The sequence below is a fragment of the Neoarius graeffei genome, chromosome 13 (genome assembly GCF_027579695.1).
Source record: "Neoarius graeffei isolate fNeoGra1 chromosome 13, fNeoGra1.pri, whole genome shotgun sequence".
Lineage (NCBI taxonomy): Eukaryota > Metazoa > Chordata > Actinopteri > Siluriformes > Ariidae > Neoarius > Neoarius graeffei.
The window spans coordinates 49,987,287-50,009,287 of NC_083581.1; the positions used below are offsets into that span (position 1 = coordinate 49,987,287).

The 22,001-nt window shown below is 42.0% G+C and overlaps 1 protein-coding gene across 1 annotated transcript; it reads left to right on the forward strand.

Moving 5' to 3' along the window:
* Positions 1 to 14,157: 14,157 nt before the first annotated feature.
* Positions 14,158 to 21,520, forward strand: ppp4r2a (protein phosphatase 4, regulatory subunit 2a). The gene is made up of 9 exons (XM_060937968.1): positions 14,158 to 14,263; positions 15,010 to 15,091; positions 15,320 to 15,490; positions 18,569 to 18,662; positions 18,762 to 18,799; positions 19,568 to 19,642; positions 19,741 to 19,878; positions 20,135 to 20,409; positions 20,575 to 21,520. The coding sequence occupies exons 1-9, from the start codon at positions 14,230 to 14,232 to the stop codon at positions 20,904 to 20,906; spliced, it is 1,239 nt and encodes a 412-aa protein (XP_060793951.1). The 5' UTR covers positions 14,158 to 14,229; the 3' UTR covers positions 20,907 to 21,520.
* Positions 21,521 to 22,001: the final 481 nt, after the last annotated feature.

Consider the following 22,001-nt stretch of genomic DNA (forward strand, 5'->3'; position numbering starts at 1 on the left):
TGCATTTCTTTGGACATAGGAAGAACATGCAAACTCTACACAGAAAGGACCCCATTGACACTAAACGCAGGCAGCTTTACAGTAATTATATCATCCATCCATCCATTATCTGTAGCTGCTTATCCTGTGCAGGGTTGCGGGAGACTATCCCAGCTGACTAAGGGCGAAAGGCAGGGTACACCCTTGGACTTGACACAGAAAGGCCCCCGTTGGCCACTACCCAGAATCTTCTTGCTGTGAGGTGACAATGCTACCCACTACATCACCATGCCGCCTGTACTGGTGCATAACTCGAAAGGAGCTACGATAGAACAGGACACTAAACGCAGGCAGCTTTACAGTAATTATATCATCCATCCATTATCTGTAGCCACTTATCCTGTGCAGGGTTGCGGGAGACTATCCCAGCTGACTAAGGGCGAAAGGTAGGGTACACCCTTGGACTTGACAAAGAAAGGCCCCCGTTGGCCACTACCCAGAATCTTCTTGCTGTGAGGTGACAATGCTACCCACTACATCACCATGCCGCCTGTACTGGTGCATAACTCGAAAGGAGCTACGATAGAACAGGACACTAAACGTAGGCAGCTTTACAGTAATTATATCATCCATCCATTATCTGTAGCCGCTTATCCTGTGCAGGGTTGCGAGAGACTATCCCAGCTGACTATGGGTGAAAGGCAGGGTACACCCTTGGACTCTGCACAGAAAGGCCCCCGTTGGCCACTACCCAGAACCTTCTTGCTGTGAGGTGACAATGCTACCCACTACATCACCATGCCGCTTGTACTGGTGCATAACTCGAAAGGAGCTACGATAGAACAGGACACTAAACGCAGGCAGCTTTACAGTAATTATATCATCCATCCATCCATTATCTGTAGCTGCTTATCCTGTTCAGGGTCAAAGGAGCCTATCCCAGCTGACTAAGGGCGAAAGGTGGGGTACACCCTTTCACTGATGCATAGAGACAAACAACCATTTACACTCACATTCACATCTACGGTCAATTCAGAGCCACCAATTTAGCCTAACCTGCATTTCTTTGGACATGGAAAGAACATGCAAACTCTACACAGAAAGGCCCCCGTTGGCCACTACCCAGAATCTTCTTGCTGTGAGGTGACAATGCTACCCACTACACCAATCATGCCACCTGTACTGGTGCATAACTCGAAAGGAAATACGATAGAACAGGACACTAAACACAGGCAGCTTTACAGTAATTATATCATCCATCCATTATCTGTAGCCGCTTATCCAGTTCAGTGTTGCGGGAGACTATCCCAGCTGACTGGCGAAAGGCAGACTACACCCTTGGACTCTACATAGAGACAAACAACCATTTACACTAACATTCACATCGACGGTCAATTCAGAGCCACCAATTTAGCCTAACCTGCATTTCTTTGGACATAGGAAGAACATGCAAACTCTACACAGAAAGGCCCCCATTGACACTAAACGCAGGCAGCTTTACAGTAATTATATCATCCATCCATCCATTATCTGTAGCCGCTTATCCTGTGCAGGGTTGCGGGAGACTATCCCAGCTGACTAAGGGTGAAAGGCAGGGTACACCCTTGGACTTGACACAGAAAGGCCCCCGTTGGCCACTACCCAGAATCTTCTTGCTGTGAGGTGACAATGCTACCCACTACATCACCATGCCGCCTGTACTGGTGCATAACTCGAAAGGAGCTACGATAGAACAGGACACTAAACGTAGGCAGCTTTACAGTAATTATATCATCCATCCATTATCTGTAGCCACTTATCCTGTGCAGGGTTGCGGGAGACTATCCCAGCTGACTAAGGGTGAAAGGCAGGGTACACCCTTGGACTTGACACAGAAAGGCCCCCGTTGGCCACTACCCAGAATCTTCTTGCTGTGAGGTGACAATGCTACCCACTACATCACCATGCCACCTGTACTGGTGCATAACTCAAAAGGAGCTACGATAGAACAGGACACTAAACGCAGGCAGCTTTACAGTAATTATATCATCCATCCATCCATTATCTGTAGCTGCTTATCCTGTTCAGGGTCAAAGGAGCCTATTCCAGATGACTATGGGCGAAAGGCGGGGTACACCCTTTCACTGACGCATAGAGACAAACAACCATTTACACTCACATTCACATCTACGGTCAATTCAGAGCCACCAATTTAGCCTAACCTGCATGTCTTTGGACATGGGAAGAACATGCAAACTATACACAGAAAGGCCCCCGTTGGCCACTGGGCTTGAACCCAGAACCTTCTTGCTATGAGGTGACAATGCTAACCACTACACCACCATGCTGCCTGTACCAGTACATAACTGATGTGCAATGGTGCATCAAATTCAACCATTAGAAGATGGTAAATTGTGGCCGTGAAGGAATACACATGGTCAGCAACAATATTCAAATAGGCTGTGGTATTCAAGTAAGGATTGATAATAGCAGGCCCCAAGTGTGCCAAGAAAATCTCATCTCATTATCTGTAGCCGCTTTATCCTGTTCTACATGGTCGCAGGCAAGCTGGAGCCTATCCCAGCTGACTACGGGCGAAAGGCGGGGTACACCCTGGACAAGTCGCCAGGTCATCACAGGGCTGACACATAGACAACCATTCACACTCACGGTCAATTTAAAGTCACCAGTTAACCTAACCTGCATGTCTTTGGACTGTGGGGGAAACCGGAGCACCCGGAGGAAACCCACGCGGACAACATGCAAACTCTGCACAGAAAGGCCCTTGTCGGCCACGGGGCTTGAACCCGGACCTTTTTGCTGTGAGGCAACAGTGCTCACCACTACACCACCGCGCCGCCCTGCCAAGAAAATATTCCCCACCCAATTACACCACTTCCACCAGCCTGGACTGTTACCACAAGGCAGGTTGGGTCCTGTTCATGCTGTTAGCGACAAATTCTGACCCTACCATCCATGAGCATTAGCAGAAATAGAGATTCATCAGAGCAGGCTACATTTTTTTCAGTGTTCAACTGTCCAGTTTTGATGATCCTCTTCCCACTGCAGCCTCAGCTTTTTGTTCTTGGATGAAAGACGTGGAACCTGATATGGTCTTCTGCTGTTGTAACCCATCTGCCTCAAGGTTTGATGTGTTGTTGTTGTGTATTCTGAGATGCTTTTCTGCTCAGCACAATTGTACAGAGTGGTAGTGGTGACCTTTCTGTCAGCTTGAAGCAGTCTGGCCATTCTCTGTTAACTGCTCTCATCAACAATGCGCTTCTGTCTGCAAAACTGCCAGTCACTCAAAGCTTTTTCTTTATTGCTCCATTTTTCAATAAAGTCTTAGAGCTGTGTGTGAAAGTCCCAGGAGATCAGCAGTTATACAAAGACTTAAACCAGCCCATCTGGCACCAGTAATCATGCCACGGTCAAAATCACTGAAAACACTTTTTTCCGCCCATTTTGATGGTTGATGTGAACATTACCCAAAGCTTCTAGTCTGTATCTGCATCAATTTTTGCATAGTACTGATGCCACGCAATCTAATTAGATAGCTGCATGAAGTGTTGAGTATATATTGTTTTTCCTCATTTTGCTCTGCCAGTGTCCAGGCACATACCATAGCTGGGTCTTCTAGAGCAGGGGTTCTCAACCTTTTCTGCTTCGAGGCCCACCTATTCATACTTATAACAAGTCGGGGCCCATTAAAAAAGATCACCAATTATTTTGGCTCATCTATTCTATTAGAATCTAATTATCTATTGTAAAGTTTATTAATGTGATGCAGCATCACTCCCTGTTACAGATGGGAGCCCAGGAATTAAATAAATGCAATAAAAACAAACTGTTTTTAACTGTAGGTATTGTATTTAAAACTGTATGGATGTGCCAGAAGCCAACATAAAGCCATACATGCAGGACATTCTCAGCCAAAAGGGATTAATGATCCAAAAGTGGAGTCTGATCGATTAACACAAGAACTTACTTCCATGTTTGTGTACAAAAAACAAGCAAGCTATTAAAATCAAGACGTTCACTCAAAAGAAGTGGATACAGAAACCACTCAATGAGATAGATCCTTACACGGTAACAAAGAAGGATTTTTCCTGTGATAGAAAAATTTACTAGTTAAATTTGACATTAGTAGAATACATTTTGATCCTATTGTAGCTGTTAATAAATACAAAGACAATAGTTATGCATACTACAACCCCGATTCCAAAAAAGTTGGGACAAAGTACAAATTGTAAATAAAAACGGAATGCAATGATGTGGAAGTTTCAAAATTCCATATTTTATTCAGAATAGAACATAGATGACATATCAAATGTTTAAACTGAGAAAATGTATCATTTAAAGAGAAAAATTAGGTGATTTTAAATTTCATGACAACAACACATCTCAAAAAAGTTGGGACAAGGCCATGTTTACCACTGTGAGACATTCCCTTTTCTCTTTACAACAGTCTGTAAACGTCTGGGGACTGAGGAGACAAGTTGCTCAAGTTTAGGGATAGGAATGTTAACCCATTCTTGTCTAATGTAGGATTCTAGTTGCTCAACTGTCTTAGGTCTTTTTTGTCGTATCTTCCGTTTTATGATGCGCCAAATGTTTTCTATGGGTGAAAGATCTGGACTGCAGGCTGGCCAGTTCAGTACCCGGACCCTTCTTCTACGCATCCATGATGCTGTAATTGATGCAGTATGTGGTTTGGCATTGTCATGTTGGAAAATGCAAGGTCTTCCTTGAAAGAGACGTCGTCTGGATGGGAGCATATGTTGCTCTAGAACCTGGATATACCTTTCAGCATTGATGGTGTCTTTCCAGATGTGTAAGCTGCTCATGCCACACGCACTAATGCAACCCCATACCATCAGAGATGCAGGCTTCTGAACTGAGCGCTGATAACAACTTGGGTCATCCTTCTCCTCTTTAGTCCGAATGACACGGCATCCCTGATTTCCATAAAGAACTTCAAATTTTGATTCGTCTGACCACAGAACAGTTTTCCACTTTGCCACAGTCCATTTTAAATGAGCCTTGGCCCAGAGAAGACGTCTGCACTTCTGGATCATGTTTAGATACCGCTTCTTCTTTGAACTATAGAGTTTTAGCTGGCAACGGCGGATGGCACGGTGAATTGTGTTCACAGATAATGTTCTCTGGAAATATTCCTGAGCCCATTTTGTGATTTCCAATACAGAAGCATGCCTGTATGTGATGAAGTGCTGTCTAAGGGCCCGAAGATCACGGGCACCCAGTATGGTTTTCCGGCCTTGACCCTTATGCACAGAGATTCTTCCAGATTCTCTGAATCTTTTGATGATATTATGGACTGTAGATGATGATATGTTCAAACTCTTTGCAATTTTACACTGTCGAACTCCTTTCTGATATTGCTCCACTATTTGTCGGCGCAGAATTAGGGGGATTGCTGATCCTCTTCCCATCTTTACTTCTGAGAGCCACTGCCACTCCAAGATGCTCTTTTTATACCCAGTCATGTTAATGACCTATTGCCAGTTGACCTAATGAGTTGCAATTTGGTCCTCCAGCTGTTCCTTTTTTGTACCTTTAACTTTTCCAGCCTCTTATTGCCCCTGTCCCAACTTTTTTGAGATGTGTTGCTGTCATGAAATTTCAAATGAGCCAATATTTGGCATGAAATTTCAAAATGTCTCACTTTCGACATTTGATATGTTGTCTATGTTCTATTGTGAATACAGTATCCGTTTTTGAGATTTGTAAATTATTGCATTCCGTTTTTATTTACAATTTGTACTTTGTCCCAACTTTTTTGGAATCGGGGTTGTATTCTGTTCCCCGAGCTAAACAAAAAGGTAGACATATTCAGAGAGTTTGTTCCAGTAACCTAATCAATATAAAATTAGATCATACTGACTGTACAGCTGCTGCTAGCACCTTTGATCTAAAGGTGGGGCTATTAAATATTAGGTCTCTTACATATAAAACGCTAATGGTTAATGAACTCATTACTGATCAGGAGTTTAATGTACTTTGTTTAACTGAAACATGGATTAAGCCAAATGAATATATAGCATTAAATGAAGCGAGTCCTCCTGGATACAATTATATACACCAGCCTCGTCAAACTGGCAGAGGAAGAGGCGTTGCGGTTATTTATAATGATTATCTAGGTGTAACACACAAACCTGGTTATAAATTTAATACATTTGAAGTTCTTCATACTCATATAATCTATGTAGCCTCGAAAAATAAGTCTACCCAGTTAATTCCATTGCTTATTATTTACAGGCCCCCGGGGCCATATTCTGAGTTTCTTTCTGAATTTGCAGATTTTATCTCAGATCTGGTTATTTCCTTAGACAAAGCTTTAGTTGTCGGAGAGTTTAATATTCACTTCGATAACCCAGAAGACCCTTTAAAAACAGCGTTTGTGTCCATTTTAGATTCAGTAGGGTTTAATCAGAATGTCATAGGACCGACCCATAATGGTGGTCACACCCTTGATCTAATACTAACATTCGGGTTAAATGTAGAAAATATAGTCATACTTCCACAGTCTGAAGTTATCTCAGATCATTATCTCATCTCATTCAAACTATGTCTGAGAAATAATATATGCACCTCACCTCACTACTGTATTAAACGTACATTCACATCAACTACTGCACAGAGCTTTATAAATGATCTCCCAGAGTTATCAACTTTGATTGGGTCACTGTCAGCCCCTGCAGAACTTGATCAGACAACTGAATGCTTAGAGTCAACATTCTGGCATACCTTAGATAATGTAGCTCCTCTTAAAAGGAAAATGGTCAGAGACAAAAAAATTAGCACCCTGGTATAATGATGACACTCGCACATTAAAACAGATCACTCGAAAATTGGAACGTAAATGGCGTCAAACAAAATTGGTAGTGTTCAAATTAGCGTGGAAGGAGAGCTTCCTGAAGTATAGAAAAGCTCTTAGTGCTGCTAGATCAACATATCTCTCCACCCTAATAGAAGATAACAAAAATAATCCTAGATTCCTATTTAATACTGTAGCAAAATTAACCAGGAATAAGTCCACTATAGACACATGCACACCTGTAGTATGTAGTAGCAACAATTTCATGAATTTTTTTATGACAAAATTGAGAATATCCGACAAAAAATTCAAACTACTAATTTAAGGTCAGACAATGAAAGTGACCTTGTAGTTAACTATATAACTGTATCAGATCATCAGTTAGAATGTTTTACTCCCCTAAAAGAAACTGAATTACTTTCATTAATCTCGGCATCAAAAGCCTCAACTTGCGTACTAGATCCCTTACCTACATGTCTATTCAAACAGATAATACCTGAAGTAATTGAACCGCTTCTAAAAATAATAAATTTTTCTCTTACGATTGGCTATGTACCCAAATCCTTTAAACTAGCAGTTATCAAACCCCTGATTAAAAAACCTGACCTTGATCCCTGTCAGCTGTCCAATTATCGGCCAATATCAAACCTCCCCTTTATCTCCAAGATCCTTGAAAAAGCTGTGGCACAGCAGTTATGCTCATATTTACATAGGAATAACATCCATGAAATGTATCAGTCAGGATTTAGACCTCATCATAGCACAGAGACAGCTTTGGTTAAAGTAGTAAACGACCTACTATTGGCGTCTGATCAGGGCTGTGTCTCGCTGCTTGTGTTGCTTGACCTTAGTGCAGCATTTGATACCATTGATCATTCCATTCTTCTGGATAGACTAGAAAATGTTGTGGGAGTTAAGGGAACGGCCCTCTCCTGGCTCAGGTCTTATTTAACTGATCGCTATCAGTATGTTGATATAAATGGTGATATTTCTAGACGTACTGAGGTAAAGTTTGGTGTTCCACAAGGTTCTGTCTTGGGTCCACTGCTTTTTTCTTTATATATATTACCTCTGGGTGATATTATTCGTAAACATTGTATTAGTTTCCACTGTTATGCTGATGACACACAGTTGTATGTTTCTGCAAAACCTGATGAGAGACACCAGCTTAATAGAATTGAGGAATGTGTAAAGGACATTAGACACTGGATGCTTATTAATTTCCTTCTGCTTAGCTCTGACAAGACTGAAGTACTTGTACTAGGACCACATGCAGCTAGAAGTAAGTTTTCTGATTACACAGTGACTCTGGATGGCCTTTCTGTTTCTTCACGTGCAGCAGTAAAAGACCTCGGAGTGATTATTGATCCCAGTCTTTCATTCGAAACTCACATTGATAACATTACCCGGATAGCTTTCTTTCATCTCAGAAATATTGCTAAGATAAGAAATTTAATGTCACTACGTGACGCGGAAAAACTAGTTCATGCTTTCGTTACCTCCAGGTTGGATTATTGTAATGCCTTACTGTCTGGATGTTCCAGTAAGTGCATAAACAAGCTCCAGTTAGTTCAAAATGCAGCAGCAAGAGTCCTTACTAGAACTAGAAAATATGACCACATCACCCCTGTCTTATCCACACTGCATTGGCTCCCAATCAAATTTCATATTGATTATAAAGTACTACTATTGACCTTTAAAGCACTGAATGGTCTCGCACCACAGTACCTGAGTGAACTTCTGCTCCTCTATGACCCGCCACGCCTACTTAGATCAAAAGGTGCAGGCTATCTGCTGGTACCTCATATAGTGACGGCTACATCAGGGGGCAGAGCCTTTTCTTACAAAGCCCCACAGTTATGGAACAGCCTTCCAAGTAGTGTTCGGGAATCAGACACAGTCTCAGCGTTTAAGTCTAGGCTGAAAACATATCTGTTTAGTCAAGCCTTTTGTTAATGGTGTTTATGAGGTAAAGGTGTAGATCTGGAGGGTCCTCAGACATAGAGTGTTTTGGTAAACTGGGATGTATGGATGCTGTCAGTCCCCACTCGCTTGCTCACTCGAGTTTGTTGACGGTGTAGTGGCTGGCTGCTTTATGTCCTGGGGCTTCTTCATGCCTGTGTTACCTTCTGGCTCTCCCCTTTTAGTTATGCTATCAGAGTTAGTTGCCGGAGACCCTGCTTGTACTCAGTGCAATATGTATACTGTTCCTACTTATTCAGGTGACATTGGGCATACCTAACAACCTGTGTTTTCTCTCCCTCTCTTCCCCTCCCCCTTCCCCCCAAATCTGTCCCTCTGAGTTACATGTCGGTCCTGGGATCGAGATGCTGACCTCTTCTGCTCCTCGGACCTGCTTGATTCATCCTGGTGCCCTGTGTCTGGTTGGAGTCTCATCACATCGCTCCTGTGGAGGACGGCCCCATGAGGACAGTTGAAAGTCACACCTGGAGGACGCTCTGGACTCTTACAGTAATGCTTTTATGGCTGAGGACTACAGTTGACTTGCTAACTTTAGGACTGCAGTTGTCATGAACAGTTTTGCACTCAAGTTTCCATCAATGAAGAGTTTATAACATCAACAAAACTGACTTCATGTTAAAACTGTTAATGTTATAGTCATGCTGTCTGTTGTTGCCCAAATGAGGATGGGTTCCCTTTTGAGTCTGGTTCCTCTCGAGGTTTCTTCCTCATGTCGTCTGAGGGAGTTTTTCCTTGCCACCATCGCCACAGGCTTGCTCATTGGGGATAGATTAGGGATAAAAGTAGCTCATGTTTTAAGTCGTTCAAATTCTGTAAAGCTGCTTTGCGACAATGTTTATTGTTAAAAGTGCTATACAAATAAACTTGACTTGACTATTCATTAACTTAATGTGAAGATAATTAACAGATAATCAACAGCTTTTAATTTTTTTTAACATTGTGTATATTTTTAGTCTTTTGTATTTGTAATTCTCATCTCATCTCATTATCTGTAGCCTCTTTATCCTGTTCTATAGGGTCGCAGACAAGCTGGAGCCTATCTCAGCTGACTACGGGCAAAAAGTGGGGTACACCCTGGACAAGTCGCCAGGTCATCACAGGGCTGACACATAGACACAGACAACCATTCACACTCACACCTACGGTCAATTTAGAGTCACCAATTAACCTAACCTGCATGTCTTTGAACTGTGGGGGAAACCGGAGCACCTGGAGGAAACCCATGTAGACACGGGGAGGACATGCAAACTCCACACAGAAAGGCCCTTGCCGGCCATGGGGCTCGAACCCAGACCTTCTTGCTGTGAGGCGACAGTGCTATGTGTTTGTAATTATTTATTGTAATTTAATTACGGTGGCGAGGCCATGGTCGAACTCACCCATCGATTCTGCAAAGAAGTCTACATCAGCCGAATACCCCCAGCCCAGTGGATCACCAATCTCATAGTGCCAGTTCCTAAGAAAGGCGACCTGTCTCTAAAAACCAACTATAGAGGCATCATGCTGATGTCAATCGCAGCTAAAGTGTACAACAAAATCCTCCTCAATAGGATTCGTCCTCTGGTTGACCCTATACTAAGAAGGAACCAAGCTGGGTTTAGACCAGGATGCAGCTGTTGCCAACAGATCCACATCCTCAGAAGAATATTTGAAGGCCTCAGATGCAAGCAGCTACCTCTTGTGGCAACCTCCATAGACTTTAAGAAGGTGTTTGATTCCATCAACAGGGAATATATGTTTGCCATCCTCCGTCACTATGGTATACCACTGTGCATCGTCAAGGCCATTCGAGTTCTGTATGACAATTCAAAGAGCGCAGTCTTAGTGGATGGAAAAATATCTGACACGTTTTACATCACCACTGGTGTTTTGCAGGGAGATGTGCTTACCCCTTTCCTTTTCATCATAGTGGTAGACCATCTTATGACCACAGCTACCAACAAGTGCAACTCCGGTCTTATTACTCACCAAAGACAGTCACGAAGAATGCCCGAAGTCAAATTAAATGACCTGGACTTTGCTGACGATATATGCCTGCTAGAATCAACAATGGAGGGTGCCCAGAAACAACTAAGCACCACAGTGAATGCAGCAAAATCAGTTGGGGTCAAGATAAGTGTTAACAAGACTGAGTACATGACATATAACCTGTGCCCTCAGAACCACCTCCAGGTTAATGAGGAGGAAATCAATCATGTCTTGGACTTCCGCTATTTGGGTTCCATGGTTGCTGACAGCAAAACTGATCTAAACCGGAGACGGGGATTAGCATGGTCAGTTTTTTGGAGGCTGGAGAAGATCTGGAGAAGTACTATGATCCTATTGAAATCAAAACTAGCCTTCTTTAGAACAACCTGTCTCTCCGTTCTCCTGTATGGCTGTGAAACCTGGGTTATCTCACAAGACATGAGTAATAAAATCAACTCATATGCAACCTCATGTTACAGGATAATGCTTGGCATCAAACGCACTGACAGAGTGTCTAACCTGACCATATACCAACGCCTGGAGGTGGAGCCACTCATTAACACTGTACAACGCCTCCAACTGTCCTTCCTCGGTCACCAACTTCGTCTGAACACAGACGAGCCAGCAAGGACTTATGCCTTGTATGTCCCACAACATGGCAAACGAAGGCCTGGTAGACAAGCCACCTTATATCTGACCTACATTCGGAAAGTCATGGGTGAAGGATATGATCTCATTTCTGACAAGGAAATTGAATCCCTTGCCAACGACAAGCTAAAATGGAGGAAGCTAGTGGTCGCCTGCTCTGCAGTCAAATGATGATGAATTATTTGTATCTGTACATGCACAACCCCACCAGCTCTGCTGATCAACTTATAGTGTTTAAATAAAGTCATTCATTAATTCATTATGAGTTGGAAAATTATCCATCCAAGAGAAGAGCATGGAGGTGTACAACTTTTTATATGTGGCTGGGTTAAAGATCTGGGGATCAGGGCACTACAAGATAAATCCTGTATCATTTTTGCCCCGGTAAGGAGGAGTTTCTGGGCTTTGTATGTGTCTTTGCGATGTTTGCTAGGAAGCTAGAAGTTTTAGTATCGGGTGTAAACAAACCACAGTGGCTCGATTCTCAATCCTCCCTGCTCTTCTCTTCCAGCAGGCATCACAGGTCCATATAATTTACCCACAAACATATTTATTTATTCTGTCCATTGCAAGTGCACACTCGTGTGTGTGTGTGTGTGTGTGTGTGCGCGTGCGTGCGTGTGCTCTGTGTGTCTATGTGTGTGCGCGTGCACGGGGGGAGGGTTTAAATGCAAAGGAGGAACGTGACAATAATAAAGACCTGTTCTTCTTAATTTACTCACAAATGTATTTATTCCACTTGAAAGGTGTATGTCAAACTAGCTACCGGTTTTGAGACACTACGGCATCCTGAACTATTTAGTATTTGGCTTCAAACTTGAAAAAATTTCACGGCCCACTAGATGGCGCAGTGGGCCACGGCCCAGTGGTTGAGAAACAGTGTTCAAGAGTACTTTATTTATCCCCAAGGGAACTTTTATCATAGCAGCAACCCTGACACACCCCTTTTCGACCAACAGGGAAAGGGTTCTTGAACCACTTCCATTCAGGATTCTTTGAACCTTGGTGCCAACTAGTGAACCGGCCCACGTTTTCACCAGTTTTGAGCGGAATCGTTGCAATCAAGGATGCGTCACAAATGGAGGGCGTTGCACAGTTCGCAATGGGAGTAAACATTAATAGCAAGAGGGCAGAAATCATTGATTACCTGTGAGCATTTGTTCTGTTACTGCAGATATTTGTTTTCGGTCTATTTTTTTTTAGGTATCCTTTTCCATTCCATTGCCTCAGGCTTGCTTATTAGGGATAAATAAATGTATTGGGAATAAAATTAGTTCTTATGTTTAAAGTCTTTATTTCTCTTTAAAGCTGCTTTGTGACAATGTTTGTTGTTAAAAGCACTATACAAATAAACTGACCTGACTTGACTTTTCCTTTGCATTCTCCATTGCTCCGCTTCCTCTCCAAACTAATGACACACCCACTGACATCGTCACGGTTCATGCTGGAACAACCAGCTATATTTTGGTTCCAGCTGGGAACCAACTTTTCAGGTTCTGAACTAATTTATTTTTGGTTGAAATGCTCTGAATGGTTCAAAATTTGGATCACAAATCAGAATGAAACCCGTTCCCTGTTGGTCAAAAAGGGGTACGAGAGTACTTTATTGATCCCCAAGGGAACTCTTATTACAGCAGCAGCCCAGAGATCCTTTGGCCTTTACTCTAATGGGCCTTTGCGTTTGGGCTAGGCTGCTGACAAATGTTTAATTTATTATTTTTTTAAATTATTCCTTCAGAATGTGGTGAATGTGGCCCTCCATCCAGCCATTATCTGTAGCCATTTATCCTGTTCTACAGGGTCGCAGGCAAGCTGGAGCCTATCCCAGCTGACGGATGAGAGGCGGGGTACACCCTGGATAAGTCGCCAGGTTATTGCAGGGCTGACATATGGAGACAAACAACCATTCACACCTACGGTCAATTTAGAGCCACCAATTAGCCTAACCTGCATGTCTTTGGACTGTGGGGGAAACCCAGATGGACACGGGGAGAACATGCAAACTCCACACAGAAAGGCCCTCGTCGGCCACGGGGCTCGAACCCGGACCTTCTTGCTGTGAGGCGACAGCGCTAACCACTACACCACCGTGCCATCGTAATAATAATAATAATAATAATAATAATAAAACTTAAGAAGAACAATAGTGTGTTTTTGCAAGCACACTAATAATAATAATAATAATAATAATAACAATAATACCGGGTGGCACGGTGGTGTAGTGGTTAGCGCTGTCGCCTCACAGCAAGAAGGTCCGGGTTCGAGCCCCGGGGCCGGCGAGGGCCTTTCTGTGTGGAGTTTGCATGTTCTCCCCGTGTCCGCGTGGGTTTCCTCCGGGTGCTCCGGTTTCCCCCACAGTCCAAAGACATGCAGGTTAGGTTAACTGGTGACTCTAAATTGACCGTAGGTGTGAATGTGAGTGTGAATGGTTGTCTGTGTCTATGTGTCAGCCCTGTGATGACCTGGCGACTTATCCAGGGTGTACCCCGCCTTTCGCCCGTAGTCAGCTGGGATAGGCTCCAGCTTGCCTGCGACCCTGCACAGGATAAAGCAGCTAGAGATAATGAGATGAGATGAGATCAGATAAGAATCTACAAAACTTCAGTCCTATCCAAGACTCATAATTCATAGTTCTTTCCTAAACAACTTACAATCTCAAAACATATGTGTGTTATGTTTATGTTCACAGGTAAGCCCTGTGTATAATTTACTATTTTTTTTGCTTCTCCTAAATGGAGCGGCCGGCAGTGACGTCATCAGCGCCATATTGGTGTCTCTGTTGTCTTTCTGTTTGTAGCTGGGTTTAAGGCGCTCTGGGGAGAAATTACGCCACCATGGAGCTTAATACGCTTCTTGGCGCTTTTAAAGGTACTCCAAAATATTATTGTGTCTTTTGGTTTTGATACTACTGGCTAATTTCCTGCGGGTTTGTAAGTTTTTTTTAGAAAATATATATATAACGCTAGATGACTAACGAAATTAGCGCTAACGCTAAAGTAAGGTTAGCTCCAGCTACCAGTTAGCTTTGGTTAGATAACTCGCTACTTTACCAGGATAGGAGATAGTTGTGTAGTTAGCCGGTTAGCTAATGGACCGAATCACCTCAGCGCTTGAGAACAGGAAGCTCTTGTGTTTACTTTATTAATGTAGAGGATTCTCAGAGGAACATTAGTTAGCACAGAGTTAACTGTCAGAGCTTTTAAACCCACTTAGTTCCATGAAACGCACTTTGACAAATACTAATGCCGAGCATTATGACATTTTCTGATGTCAAAGTGGAGCAGGAATGTGATTTATTTTTTTTTTTGCTAATAGCAATTCCTGTTTTTTAATTTTTTTTAAAGTTATAGTGAAACCTTGTGAAGAGTATGGTTTAGATCAAGAGCATTTAACTCCAGTTATGGGGACCTCCTGTTGTGCTGTTTTGAAGTTTTCCTCATGGTAAACAAGCCTAATCCAGCTGATCAAATAATTTTATTAAACCCAGTTGCTTAGGGAACAAACCTCAAATTATGATGCAGTACAGGAGGAGATCCACAGGACTGGATCTGAAACACCCTGGTTTAGATAATTGCATCGCATTACATCACGCACACACTAACTGTTTATTCCAGATTTTGAGAAGAAAGGAAAACAGGAAACATGCCCCATTTTGGACCAGTTTTTGTGCCATATAGCCAAAACTGGAGAGACGATGTGAGTTGTTTACAAAACCTTTTCTCATAATGAATAATCATTAATGTTGATGTCCTTGCTTTTATCGCGATGCTTTCGGATGAGCAGTTTGATTTAACAGCTGAATTCAAATATGGATCCAGTTAATGCCAAGCAACAAATAATGACACCAGACTGCATTGTGTACATGTGGAGTCGGTTTAGTTTACACTTAAATACAAATGCTCCTCTTTTCTGTTTTGTCCTTAGGATTCAGTGGTCCCAGTTTAAAAGCTACTTCCTATTCAAGCTAGAAAAAGTCATGGATGATTTTCAAGCCTCATCTCCAGAGCAGCGAGGTCCTGCCAATCCAAATGTTGAATACATTCCATTTAAAGAGATGAAGGAGCGGATACTTAAAATTGTGGATGGCTACAACGGGTAAGAGAGCGTGACATAATTAAAGAGGTGTAACTCACCAGTAGGTTTCTGCCAGTTTAATTGGCCCGGCATGATTTTTACACCACCACAATATCCAGTGACATTTAAGTCAATTATATTACGTTACCGACCAGACCTGCCAAACTTTACACAGTTTGAGTAGGAGCTTTGCAATTTAACATCAGAGTGTGAAGTACGTGTTATCGCTCAAAACGTGACAAAAGAGCAGTCGTTGTCTTTTCAGTTAAACAGTAGGTGAGCCATGATGTATGAATCTGGAAAGATTTGTGCAGATGTTTTGAACACTATTATTGCTGCATTTGTCTAGGGGCCTTAACTCATAATTCTCAACTCCTGGTTTAATTCTGGATAATTACATTGCGATTTTGTAATGGTAAATCAGGAGCAGCAAAAAGTCAATATTGCATTCTTACTCACCACATAAAACTCCCTTTGCATCACTGACAATAATGAGAGTTGAGTGCTTGTTTGTAGGCTGAAATTGCACTATCTGATGCAATTGATTGATAAATTGAGAACACAAATTCTTATAACTGCCAAAAAAAAAAATCGTTTTACAAAAGATTCAAGCGTGTTTATGAGGATGTAAGTTCGATGGATGTAACTTTAGGTCTATGGAAAAGCCAGTCACTTGAAAGTCGGATTTCTTTTAGTTGAGTTACTTTTCAAACACATTACTTATGTGCTATTACCTCTTAATTTCTAATGTCAAAGATTTTTAAGAATTTCACAGGTGTTGCTTTTTAATTTTTATTCTTTTATCTGATGCTTTTATCCATCGTGACTAATATAGCTAAGGTTTCAACAGGGTTCAAAAAGATTTAATTTTTTAGCTTGGCATCTATTTTGCCATTTTCGTTAATATCCTAATAGGCATTTCCTGAAATGCGTTGGAGCCAAATTTAGTTCACAGGGCATGCTTCTACAGATCATGTTTTCTAAATGAGTAAAATGTTTGTACTTTTTTTCAGTTTTAATTATATAATGAGGATTGGAAATGTTAACTTGCAGCTCAGTGCAGGTTAAGGCTTAAATACATAAATGCTGAAGTACAACCCCGATTCCAAAAAAGTTGGGACAAAGTACAAATTGTAAATAAAAACGGGATGCAGTAATTTACAAATCTCAAAAACTGATCTTGTATTCACAATAGAACATAGACAACATATCAAATGTCAAAAGTGAGACATTTTGAAATTTCATACCAAATATTGGCTCATTTGAAATTTCATGACAGCAACACATCTCAAAAAAGTTGGGACAGGGGCAATAAGAGGCTGGAAAAGTTAAAGGTACAAAAAAGGAACAGCTGGAGGACCAAATTGCAACTCATTAGGTCAACTGGCAATAGGTCATTAACATGACTGGGTATAAAAAGAGCATCTTGGAGTGGCAGCAGCTCTTAGAAGTAAAGATGGGAAGAGGATCACCAATCCCCCTAATTATGCACCGACAAACCTCATCTCATTATCTCTAGCTGCTTTATCCTGTTCTACAGGGTCGCAGGCAAGCTGGAGCCTATCCCAGCTGACTACGGGCGAAAGGCGGGGTACACCCTGGACAAGTCGCCAGGTCATCACAAGGCTGACACATAGACACAGACAACCATTCACACTCACATTCACACCTACGGTCAATTTAGAGCCACCAGTTAACCTTACCTGCATGTCTTTGGACTGTGGGGGAAACTGGAGCACCCGGAGGAAACCCACGCGGACACGGGGAGAACATGCAAACTCCACACAGAAAGGCCCTCGTCGGCCACGGGGCTCGAACCCGGACCTTCTTGCTGTGAGGTGACAGCGCTAACCACCACACCACCGTGCCGCCCGCCGACAAATCATGGAGCAATATCAGAAAGGAGTTTGACAGTGTAAAATTGCCAAGAGTTTGAACATATCATCATCTACAGTGCATAATATCATCAAAAGATTCAGAGAATCTGGAAGAATCTCTGTGCGTAAGGGTCAAGGCCGGAAAACCATACTGGGTGCCCGTGATCTTCGGGCCCTTAGATGGCACTGCATCACATACAGGCATGCTTCTGTATTGGAAATCACAAAATGGGCTCAGGAATATTTCCAGAGAACATTATCTGTGAACACAATTCACCGTGCCATCCGCCGTTGCCAGCTAAAACTCTATAGTTCAAAGAAGAAGCCGTATCTAAACATGATCCAGAAGCGCAGACGTCTTCTCTGGGCCAAGGCTCATTTAAAATGGACTGTGGCAAAGTGGAAAACTGTTCTGTGGTCAGACGAATCAAAATTTGAAGTTCTTGATGGAAATCAGGGACGCCGTGTCATTCGGACTAAAGAGGAGAAGGATGACCCAAGTTGTTATCAGCGCTCAGTTCAGAAGCCTGCATCTCTGATGGTATGGGGTTGCATTAGTGTGTGTGGCATGGGCAGCTTACACATCTGGAAAGACACCATCAATGCTGAAAGGTATATCCAGGTTCTAGAGCAACATATGCTCCCATCCAGACGACGTCTCTTTCAGGGAAGACCTTGCGTTTTCCAGCATGACAATGCCAAACCACATACTGCATCAATTACAGCATCATGGCTGCGTAGAAGAAGGGTCCGGGTACTGAACTGGCCAGCCTGCAGTCCAGATCTTTCACCCATAGAAAACATTTGGCGCATCATAAAACGGAAGATACGACAAAAAAGACCTAAGACAGTTGAGCAACTAGAATCCTACATTAGACAAGAATGGGTTAACATTCCTATCCCTAAACTTGAGCAACTTGTCTCCTCAGTCCCCAGACGTTTACAGACTGTTGTAAAGAGAAAAGGAGATGTCTCACAGTGGTAAACATGGCCTTGTCCCAACTTTTTTGAGATGTGTTGTCATGAAATTTAAAATCACCTCATTTTTCTCAGTTTAAACATTTGATACGTCATCTATGTTCTATTCTGAATAAAATATGGAATTTTGAAACTTCCACGTCATTTGCATTCCGTTTTTATTTACAATTTGTACTTTGTCCCAACTTCTTTGGAATCGGGGTTGTACGTGTTTCAGTTTTTGAAATTGATCGCTTTGTTCCAGGATCCCTTTCACTATCCAGCGTCTTTGTGAGCTGCTTACTGAGCCGAAGAGAAACTACACAGGAACGGACAAGTTCCTCCGAGGTGTGGAGAAGGTAGGCTGTGTTCTTGGCCACCATTGTGGAGCTATGGAAATTATGTACAATTTCTCAATCAGCTCTCTTGAAAGAACCTTTCTGTTCATTTGATTGCAGAATGTGATGGTGGTCAGCTGTGTGTATCCTACCTCAGAGTGAGTGAAGCTACATTTTCTTTAATTGCATTCTACAGACAGGAGACAAAATAAAGGAAAAACAAGCAAAGTGTCTTAGTCAGATTTTGGACCACCATTTGCTCTTTGGCACAGATTCTACAGTCTCTGGAACTGTACTAGAGGGATCCAAAGCCTCCCATAAATGCTCAGTTTGTTTGAGATCTGGTGACTGAGATGGCCATGGCATATGATTTACATGATGATGTACTGTTTTGGAAGTTGGTTTCATATGTCTTGGTGGAAGCACGTTTGCCCCACCTACCCCGGCTGGTAAATCATGTGTTAGGAGGTGTGATGGTTATCTATTGTGTGGGAATTGGCAAGATCAAAGTGGGGAGAGATTTACAGTCACAAAAAACATTAAGTCTTCCCATTAACGGTGCAAATAACCTGAATCATGCACACAAAAAAAATCCTCCTTTGATGTAACTGAACCAGAATTCTTTTTCATTAATTTGTCACCTGTCTGTATGCTGTGCAATAATCATTTTTCATGCATAAGGAATTGCAGGGTGTTTTAATCTTGCCAGCAATGGGCTGATGGTGCTGCAGGTTTTGCCACTTGTTTAAACAGATCTTGTACTTGAAAGACAAAGACTACTAGGTGTGGCCCCTATTTGGCTGGAATGAAAACCTACAGCCACACCACTTTTTTGTGAATATGATTGGGGACACCGGATATATAGCATAACAAAATGCTGAAATGGACTGTTTTACTGAATGCCATGATATAATTTGTCATTGAAGAAAGAATGGCTGCAGTGGTGTGAACAGAATGAACGGAGTCATGTTCCCTGGAAATGCTTCTGCTCTTCTAGATAGGTAAGGACTGACACTTGCAGCCCTTTTCAAAAATATAAATGCTGTCAACTCCACTTGCAATTACAAAACTTCTCTCTTAATTTCTCTTATTCTGCTAGAAATGTGAATGGTCCAGGAACACTTAGATCAATAAATAGATCAAAGCTTTCTCTGTCAAGCAGCATAACTGCCAACGGCCTCCCAGACAGCACAGAGACCAGCGAGCAAGTTCTTGAACAGACCGAGAGAACAGTCAGGTAACATTTCAGGAGCCATTCTTATTAACCTCAGGCAAAGATATATATATATATATATATATATATATATATATATATATATATATATATATAAACCCATCTTGAATGCCATAGTCCTTCTAGGCAAAGATAACACCTTGGACTGTTTTTGATTTATTAATTAAATCAAGTAAGCAGAAAAAATCCCCCCCCAGTACATTCGTTCAGTTGTTGTAGTTATTATTATTGTTTTAAACCTTTTATCCTTTTACCACAGTGATTCCTTGACATCAGAAACGGTATGCTCAAGTGAAGGGTTGACAAAGAGCAAGCACCGCAGGGAGGAAGAACCAGAGGAGGAGGAGGAGGAGGAGGACAGACATAATGTCAAACGGCTTAAGTTTGATAAGGATGCAGAGGAGCAGAATGAAGCCAGAGGGAACGAGTTGTCTTGTCATGCTCCTGCTGAGAGTTCAACAGATGTGGCAGAGTCCTCTCTGCATGTTAGTATGGAAGTCAAAGAAACTGCTGTGCTCGTTTGTGAAGACCAAGGTAAGCTTTGCTGGTGTCCTCCCCCCCGTCTAATTCCTGCAAGTAAATTTTGAAGAACTACAATCACTTTGGGGTGGAAATTTATTGGCTGTTTGTACAAATGTGCATTTTATTTAAATGAAACCTAAAAATAAATTTCTGTTGAATTTACTACTCTCTCCACAGAGCCCTCCAGTACACAGTCAGAGTCTGGTGATGATACGGCTGCCGTATTGGGGACGCCGGATTCTCCTGGCTCCTCCCACAGTAATATGAGTGGCTGTGAAGTAAAGCTGTCAGAGCACAAGACACAGCTAGACAGGTCTGACCCTGCAGAAATGGAGGAGGCTGAGGAAAACTGTGACCCAGTAAGCAGTAGCAGTAACAGTGGTAGTGAGGAAGGAGAGTGTCATACAGAGTCTACGTCTTCGTCTCCCAGCAGTTACACAGAGCCGGCAGCAGAGGGCAACAGCGTTGCGGAGGACACTTCACAAAGCTCAGAACATGCGCAAGACTGATTGGAGCAAAACAATTGCTTAATTTTTTAAAAATAAACACAGCACCACATCAGCCCCAAATTACCAGCAGCCCTGGAAAGAGAGTGCAAGTCTTAATACCTCACACCAGAGGAGGGCATTTTCATGGTAAATCAGAGAACCTTATCCTCCTCAGGTCTCTACACAAACCTTGCATGGCCTTCTGACAGCCACACTTCATGATGCTGTGTCTTTTTTTTTTTTTTTCTTCTGGAGAATGGTTTTAACTTGAGCTTTTTGTTTACTGACACACAAGCCTACAGTGGTGAATGTATGATGGTCTAATCATGGTGGTTACCCAGTTTCTTAAAATTGTTTTGCCACAGATTTTCTATAAAGGTGTTTAATCAAAGAGTTGTGTGCATGTGGTCCCACCCTTATGTTTTGTTATAGACCAGGATTATGTAGTCAGAAAGATGCTTTAATCTACAAATCAGGATTAAAACATTCCAGGGGCCTCTTCAAAAAACCTCCATGTAGGATTGAACCACTAGCGGTTGTAATTCAAATACCATCTATTCCTGAAAGAAGTCAAGGTGTCTAACTGGAGGATTATGTAAACAATCACTGGAATAAAGTATTTTATACTTGTGAAATCAGCATTCTTATTTTTCAGCAACCAAAAGATGACGGTTAATGGACCAATACCTGTATGTCTAAAATTTAGAATTATTACATAGAAACATGAGAAATAACTGTATATCTTTTGCTGCTTAAACAGTAATCAATAAGAGACTGACCGAATGCCCGTTCAGTTCAAATTCTATGTGGCGTCACCTTTTATATATACTGCCTTCTGCATTTGCTTTCTTGTGGCACAAACGGAAAGTCATTAGAGCTTCTTAATTTATTCTTCAACCAGTCAATGTTTTCTTACTCTAGGAATGTGAAAACTCAGTTAGGCATCCCTTTATTGCTCTTTGGAGGAGTGTGTCAAGTGTGGCGTAGAGGAGCACCAATTAAGTTCTTTTCTCCACGTTTCTTGAAAAGTGAATCATAAAATATCAACAGCCTCTCAGTTATGTACACGGGAGTAACAATTTTTTTTTTTTAATTTTATCACACATTTTAATAGTT

Coding starts and splice junctions, on each gene's coding strand:
- ppp4r2a (XM_060937968.1), top strand. CDS start 14,230: ATGGAGCTTAATACGCTTCTTGGCGCTTTTAAAG. Junction 15,491..18,568: donor ATTGTGGATGGCTACAACGG/GTAAGAGAGCGT, acceptor GCTTTGTTCCAG/GATCCCTTTCACTATCCAGC. Junction 18,800..19,567: donor TGTGTGTATCCTACCTCAGA/GTGAGTGAAGCT, acceptor TTGTCATTGAAG/AAAGAATGGCTGCAGTGGTG.